The sequence below is a fragment of the Galeopterus variegatus genome, unplaced genomic scaffold (assembly GCF_000696425.1).
Source record: "Galeopterus variegatus unplaced genomic scaffold, G_variegatus-3.0.2 Scaffold1813, whole genome shotgun sequence".
Lineage (NCBI taxonomy): Eukaryota > Metazoa > Chordata > Mammalia > Dermoptera > Cynocephalidae > Galeopterus > Galeopterus variegatus.
The window spans coordinates 159,111-167,720 of NW_007727924.1; the positions used below are offsets into that span (position 1 = coordinate 159,111).

Consider the following 8,610-nt stretch of genomic DNA (forward strand, 5'->3'; position numbering starts at 1 on the left):
AAAAAAAAAAAAAGGAAATAACTGTATCCAGCTCAATGATCCAAACTGGAATATAGGAAAAATCTGGTTTCTAAGACACTCTAATATAAATTAAAAGAGGTAACAAAGTAATATTTTAAATAAAAAATAATATATAGAAAAGTACTTAAAATATTATATCCACATAACCTCCAGTGATACTAAACATATACTAACACTTCCACCAAATTTGCTTTACCTTCTCCTTTAAAGAAATAAAATGTCATACATATCAGCTTCTCCTTTCCTTCTTCCCCAATAATCAATGCCCTTAAGTTCCTGTGTTGTATTCCAACACATGCTCTTATACTATATATGTGTGTTTCCATAACACCACTTACTCATTTCAGTGGTTTATAAAAAACATACATAAGTGATATCATAACCATATATATATATACACACACACACTCACTGTTCTGCAACTTTTCAGTCATCATTTTTTGAGACTTCTTCATGTTGCTATACTAAGTACCATACAGCATTCTATATATTAAATCACTATTTATTGATCCGCATCTCTACATAGGACCAATTAGGTGTACCCTACTTTTTCATATCACAAGCAGTGAAAAATATGTCTAATTGTGCACATGTGAAAATAACAATCATTATAAAGTATAAAATCTTAAAGAAAATCTATAACAGAATAGAAATAAGAAATGGAAATAAACTAATCCACATGTTAAACAGAAAATCTACTTAGTGTTCAGCGTATCTACATTATAATGGTCCCAAAGAAAGAACTGCTTTCTATCTCATGTGCCTCTTTCTTCCTTAGTATCTGAAGAAACTAAAATCCCTCACAAAGTAAATAATATGTCTTACAGTCATAAGAACAACTACCCAAAGTGCCTTCATTACATCTTGCTTCTTACTCTGTTCCATGAATTTCGAGACAACTAAATATGGGTGTGTTGGGGGCTGGGGGGTCAGGAATGGTACTTGCTGCCTCTTTATCCTCCATTTGTTCTCTCTTTAAATCTGGTGTAGGGGGAGATTCCAGTTATTTCCATAAAGCAAAAATCTGGACAATTCAGAAAACAGATTTCTCTATTCAATTAAGAACTTCTAAAAATGCCCAGAAAAGTTAAAAACAAGGAAGAAGAGAAGATACTTCACTACAGCATTATTTACAAACTGAAGCCAATTCAATGTCAAATTAACTTACGTGACGAGAAGAGAGTGTTATAACCATAACCATTATGGTCCACCCATAAGAGATCATAATTGTTTATCCCCTAATGTCTTTGAGACAAGACCTTTTCAGGCTTGAAGGCCTAGATTTTTTTCCTACGGTACAGCCCAATCTCAAGAAGAAATTAAAACATTGGACATGAGGATGTGACAAGAGGGAAGAAAAGCACTATGTGATCTTTGTTAATTAAACTTCTAAGATATTAAAAGGAGACGGGCTCTGTATTTCTCCTCATAAACACGATCACTTAAGTTAAAATTACATCAAAAAATGCACAAAGGATCTGAATAGTCATTTCTCCAAAGAAAATATACAAATGAACAATAAGTATATGAAATGATGCTCAACATCATAAGTCACCAGAGAAATGCAAATCAAATCTAAAATGAGATACCACCTGACACCCACTAGGATGACTGCAAAGTAACAAGTGTTGGAAAAATTAGAACCTTCATACATTGCCGGTAGCAATGTAAAATGGTACGGTCATTTTAGAAAACAGTTTAGCAGTTCCTCAAAATGTTAAACACAGAGTTACCATATGACTGAACAATTCCATTTAGATATATACCCAGGAGATTTGGAAACACATTTCCACAAAAAAACTTGAAAATAAATGTTCATAACAGCATTATTCATAATAGTCAAAAAGTGGAAACAAGTCAAATGTCCATCAACTTACGAATAAATAAACCAAATGTGGTTTATCTATATAATGGAATATTATTCAGTTATAAAAAGAATAAGTGTCGATAAATCTATAACATGGATGAATCTTTATACGACCTGAAAGAAGCCAGACACAAAAGGTCACATACTGTATGATTTCATTTGTATAAAATGGCCAAAATATGAAAGTCCATAAGGAAAGAAAGTAGGTTAATGGTTGCCAGGGACTGGGGGATAGAATGAGGTGTGATTGCTCATGGGTACAGTATTTCTTTGTGGGGTGATAAAAATGTCCTGAAATTTGATAATGGTAATAATGGTTGCACAATACTGTGAATATACTAAAAACCTCTGTGTTGTATACTTCAAAAGGGTGAATTTTATGATATATGAATTATATCTCAGTTGTTTTTTTTTTAAAGAAAAAGAAAAAAGCCAAAAGCTATTTTCTTAAGGGAAATCCAGCTTGAAATGAGGAAAAAAACCAAATCAGTATATCAATGTACAGGCATCACATGAGCAACCCAACAAATTCTGATTTGATGAAAAACATGAGAATGATGCAGCAGTATTACCACCAAGAAAGATAATCATTATTCTAGCAAAGAGTCATTGCTTCTAAGGCACAAAAGTTAGGAGTACAGACAATTGAGAGAAAGATCTAGATCAAGAATCTGGTTTTGACATTTTGTGTGAGGTCTTGGACAAACTACTCAATTTTTCCACAACACAGTTTCCTTTCTTGTAAAGTAGGAATAATAGTACTTACCTCTCGAAAGTTCTTATAAATATACTAAAAGAAATAATATGTGTAAAGGTTCGGCACACTGTCAAGGACAAAGTAAACTATGCAGAAATTAAGTTACTGTCAAATATACCTCAAAAATATAAATATGAGAAAACGCCAATTAATGGGGTAGCAGGTTTTTGTGGGAGATATACAGCAGGAATGAGGAGATAGGCTCAGAAAGGAACATAAATATGAAACATAGAATCTATCCTATCATCCATACATTTCACTTTACAGGATAGTTTTACTATAGCTTAATTAAAAATGAATTATCTCTTAATCATAAGGAGATCTTTGTTGAATTGAAGGCTGAGCCTTCTATAGGCTAAGCCAGTGGGACACTGTTCCAAGGAAAGCACTGCACATAAAATGGTGGTTTATCAGTGGTTCTCATACTTTATTGAGCATCGGAATCACCTGAAAGAGTAGTAAATATGCAGATTCCTAGACCCGTCCCCAGAGAGTCTGACTCAGTCAATCTGGGTGGGGTCTGAGAATCTCATTTCTAAGCTGCTCTTAGGTGATGATGTTGTCCCAAGGACCATATTCCATGGAGCACTGGCTTGGATAACATGACATTCTATTTGCTCAGTTCCTTTTTTAAAAAAGTGAATTGTCTCACTTTTGGGCAAGTTTTAGAAATTATGATACCTTTGGAGGAAAATGAAGGAACAGCGTGACTGCAAATAATACGTAGCATTCACATAGTGCTTATTTATATATGAGGCACTGTTCTAAATACTTCACACAGATTTATTTTATTATTATTATTTTATTGAATCCTTCTAACTACCTCATGAGGTAGGTACTCTTGCCTCCACATTTTGTAAATAAGGAAAGTAAGTCCCACAGAGGTTGAGCAATTTGTCCAACGTTAGATAGCCTGTATGCTCTGCCACACAGGTACTGTTGAAAACTTTTAAATCCAACAGAATCCATAACATCTCAAGTTGAAATAACCATATATATGTGTCATGTGTGTATCAGCTAACGATAAAATGAGATTATTCTTTGCAAGCCTCAAAAATTCTAGAAACGTGAAAGTGAGAAAAGGAGCATTTCACTGAAAAACCATAATTTCTCTTTTCTATTTTACAAATACATATTAATCGCTTTTAAAATGGCAATCACTCTTCTATTAAAAGGAACATTTAATAGGTTTCATATATATAGTTGAAATTATCTTTTTCTAGCCACTTCCTCGAAGACAAATTTAATTTTTATTTTAAAATCATCTAGTGATAGAAGGGCCTATGAGTCAAAGTTATTTTAAATATCAATTGATTAATGAAGAATCTTTTACTGAAAGATTAATGGGTAAAGTTTACATACCTTGTTTTTAAAATAAACCTCAATTGGCAAAATGAAACCAGCATACCCAGATTCTTCTACTTTGTAAGGTGGATCTTTGCACACTGCAACATTAAAAAAGAAAACAAGTAAGATGAGAATAACAGACAAAAAAAAAATTCTTCCTTTCTTTTTTAAAAGAAAAAAAAATCCCATTTTACTATCTAGATACTATCTAGTCCCTTGCCATCCCTAGATGTGTTTTTGATTTATCCTTATATTTCTTCACCAGAATCATTACCAATAATTTTTCCTAGGTAAAGCAAATATGTAAATTATTTATTCAAATCTTCATGGAAGATAGTTCATCACAGTGGATCATGATCATTAATGAATGGACTTCAGTTGTTATCACCCTGCCATAAAACTTTAGGGAAACAGAGGATAGCTCCTTATGACCCAAAGCTAGAAAAGAACTATAAATTTCCTAAAAAAGTATTATTTATATCTAGTCTTTGACACAATTAGGGGTCCTATCACAATTAGGACCCCTCACTCATCTGAGATGTCCTAATTTCTATGCCACTTTCTTTCCTTAGAAAATCCCAAACCTTGAACATTAAGACTCACCACACACACATACCATCTCCCCCCAAAAAGATTGCTGATTGAAATGTTGTTATACATGCAAACACTTAAAATCTAATCATATCATAAGAATATATAAGAAACAAACAAGACTATTAGGCAAGTTCTTGGGGAATGAGAGATCCCAAGAAGCTGAACAGGATTTCATTACACCAAAATTTCCATTAAACCAAAATCAATCACAAACCAACTTATTCTGGTTAAGACTGCATTTTGGTAGTACCCACAAAGTAAAAAAGCATATGCTGAATGTCAATGTCACATACTCTGGTACACCAAGTCCCCTTCGGCAGCTCCACCTTACCTTTCCAGCCTGCCTTCCTTTGTCACCTACCAAAACCTCTGAGCTTCATTCAAATGCATCAATTCCCCCCAAACGTGCCCAGCATTTTCCACCTGTACCTGGTCCTCCTGCTACTACTTCCATCATACCTTGAGGCTACTCTTAGTATCCACTGCTAATTCAAATCCCAATTTTTTCACAAGGCCTTTCTAGACCACAAAGTACTATCATCTCTTCTTTTACTCTCCCAAAGCATTAACTGCCTGAATCTCTGCTTCGACACTCAACAGAGTTCCTTAGGACCATATATTCAAGAATCTCATCTGCTAGCTTCCTTTCACTCAAGGACAGAAAGAACATTTACCTCAGGAAGACAGAGAGAGTCCAGGGCTCTAGCTACAGCAACCAGCACACCTGGATGCCAATCCATGGTCCACGTCAGACTAGGCAGGCTACCTTTGCAAAGTTATTTCACCTCTCTGAACCTTGGGTTTCTCCTTCAGTCAGTGGGAAGATTAAACAGGGTGACTGCTATGGACTGAATGTTTGTGTCCATATGTTGAAATATCCTAACCCCTAGTTGTGATGGTATTAGGAGGTGGGGCATTTGGGAGGTGAATAGGTCATGGGGATGGAAACTTCATGAATGGGATTAATACCCTTATAAAAGAGGCCCCAGAGAGCTCTCTCACTACTTCCACCATGTGAGAACATGGTGAGAAGACCATATTCTGCAACCCCAAAGAGGGCCATCACCAGAACCCAATCATGCTGGCACCCTGATCTTGGACTTTCCAGCCTCCAGAACAATGAGAAATAAATTTCTGTTGTCTATAAGCCACCCACTCTCTGGTACTTTGTTATAGCAGCCTGAACAGACCAAGACAGTGATGTATGTACGTAAAAGATACATCACAGGGCCTGGCACACATAAGGTCTCAATAAACAACCCAAGTGAGGCAGGAAATCTAACCATAAAATATCCGATCACCATGTATCCTTTTTGGATGAAAATAAAAAGGAGGCGGTAAGTAGAAAGCTCCACATTTGGATCAGAAGACTCAGGTCCACAGCCCTGGACTGAGGATTCTCTAGAGGACCTCCATTTCCTTACCCTTTAAAGAGTGGAAACATCATCTCCTCATGCCAGGAGACTACATGTGGGGGAATGCAAGCATGAGGCATTTTTATTACATTAAATGACATTGATAATGGACATGAAAACTGGCTAGATGTCCCACAAGTTCAAATATGGTTACAAAGAGGTATACTGAAGACAGGATTTTAATGCTGGACAGTCTCACTTTAGCCATCTTAGGAAAATTACCGCAAACTGAAATCAGAAGAAGTAAATCAGGAATGAGGCATCTCACTTGACCTCCTTATAACTTTTTCTAAAAAATAAAATGGAAAAGCAAAAGAACGGCTTTAATTTTGTATCCACTGACCACCTACCAACCTGCCTTAAATACTCAAATACCCTGAGCATGGGAAGGGTTGGGGGAGATGCCAGGAAATGCACTGAGCAGCCCCCACCCCACCCAACCTAGAAGCTAGTATTATGCGCATGAAACTTCCAGGCTGCAGAGTCCCTTTTCAGAATAGTAGTTTCAGTATCCAGGTTGCTTGGGATTAATCATGCCAATGTCATTTGAAGGAAGTTTATTCTGTGGGCTGCTGCACATGCCAGAGGAGTTATAGCTGTTCCTCTATACACCCTTTTGTATAATTCATTTTCTCTATTCTGCATGCAAATTGTTCCTATTATAGAAAACAGCTGTTAGTGAGCACATCTTATAGTTGAAGGTCTTGGATTTTTTTCCACTCCATAAAGGAAATGATCTGCTACGTATTAATATTCTATAGATGTCTGGTTTTATAAGAAACTGCTTACCGACTTATATCTCAATTATTTTAAAATGCAATATTTTCATCAGTAACAATGAATAAAGTCTGTAAAGCCGCCCTGAGTTCTTAACTAGAAGCAAACAGAAAATCTTGATACATAATAAACATGCCAGAAAATCAGCAGCAAATTGAATACAAACTTACAGTTACAATCTGAAGAAAGTCAAATTGGGAGAAGTTGTTTATTTATTTATTCAGGTATCTTATAATCAGAATCATTATCATAAGTTTCTAAGTTAGTTCTAAAAAAGAAACAGAAGTTAAAACTAAGAAACATTTTAGCCAGTAGGGAAAGTTCATTAGACATACAGCAATTATTTTTAAACTAGTAGAATCATGTTTAGTAGGCATCACCATCTGCCAGAAACACTTCTTCATTGAGAGTCCTTCTCTGTGATCACAGCCACTGTGTCAACTTTGCGAGATCTAAGCATCCTAAACCCTTCAACTCATTCTTCCTCTTGATTGTTCAATAATCAGATAATGCCTAAGATCTATGTAATAAAAGGCCAATTTTCAGAAGGTATTAACAGGATATTCACCTTCAGAAAGTCATCAAATTTCTTAGGTGACAATAAATTGTGAGGATGAATATTCATTCTTTAAACTATGCATATTAATTTAGTAGAAATCATTGGAAACTTATTCCTCTTTCAAAATCCAGCCCAGATGTTAGCTCATTCGGAACATCTCCCTTGTTCCTCTTCCACACTTCTCTTGTTGCATTTCACAGGTTGGCAGATAATTCATTTACCTCTTGGTCCCTCTACTAGACTGAGATCCTTGAGGTCAGCAACCACGTCATTATTCATATCTATAACTCCTAGCACTAACATTGAGCTAAATAATAGGTACTCAACAAATGCCTGTTGAATCGAACATTTTAAAGATTTACACTACTCTTTGCTGATTTACGACTGCCGAAGAAGTTGCTTTCCCAAGAGCAGTGATGAGTTGACATTAGACAATCAAATTCTTCTCCAAACTCCCTACAGTCAACATAAACTCTAAAAAATTGGTACAGGTGACAGAAAGTGGTGCCACAGAGGAGTCTTCTCTTGAAAGCTGAGTGTCCAATGAGGAACTGGTTTTAATTTGAACAGTACCACATTTTAAGAAATTGAGTTAACCAATTGGGCCAGATCATCTCTAAGGATATTTTGAAACTGACATTCTAAACTAACATAAATAATGACTCTCCTCTCCTTCCACACATTACTACCCATGTACTCCAAGGCTAACTGGGAGATATTTTCAAAACTCTCTCTGTCCAAGTACAGTCATGTGCTGCATAAGAACTTTCAGGTTAATGACACAGTGCATATATGATGGTGGTCCCATAAGATTATAACAAAGCTGAAAAAATCCTATCGCCTAGTGACATCATAGCTGGTCATTGAAAGGAATAAAATTCAGCACCAGTTAAAGGATGAGACACAAATGCAAGGCAGCTCGCCGGAGAAGGTTTTTTTATTCAGCGGGCACATCTGCTTTTATAGGGTTAGAAAAGAGCTGATAGGTTTGCTGAGGACACAGGGCGTTCGGGGATTGGATGGATTGCGTTGCTAAGGGGCCAGGAGTAGGGAGCCTGTTCTGATTGGTGTGTGATTCGCACCAGCGGGAAGGAATTGTTGCGCCAGCGGGAAGGAGAAAGCGGAAGCGAAGGGTAGCCAGTGCCATGATGGGGCGCGGCCGAAAGGGTTCTCATACGACCTAATAGTCATAATGTCGTAGCACAATTACTTTATTTCTTTAGTTTTTATAAATTTAGTGTAGCCTACAAGTACAGTGTTTCTGAAGTGTACA

At 36.2% G+C, this 8,610-nt stretch overlaps 1 protein-coding gene across 2 annotated transcripts in view; it reads right to left on the reverse strand.

Moving 5' to 3' along the window:
- The window catches only part of MLLT3 (myeloid/lymphoid or mixed-lineage leukemia (trithorax homolog, Drosophila); translocated to, 3), a 278,524-nt gene that overhangs the window by 106,297 nt on the left and 163,617 nt on the right, over positions 1-8,610 (reverse strand). For both annotated transcript variants that reach the window (XM_008579114.1, XM_008579115.1), the window contains one exon: positions 4,008-4,090. In XM_008579114.1, coding sequence (XP_008577336.1) covers positions 4,008-4,090 — 83 coding nt within the window. The remainder of the gene's footprint in view (positions 1-4,007; positions 4,091-8,610) is intronic.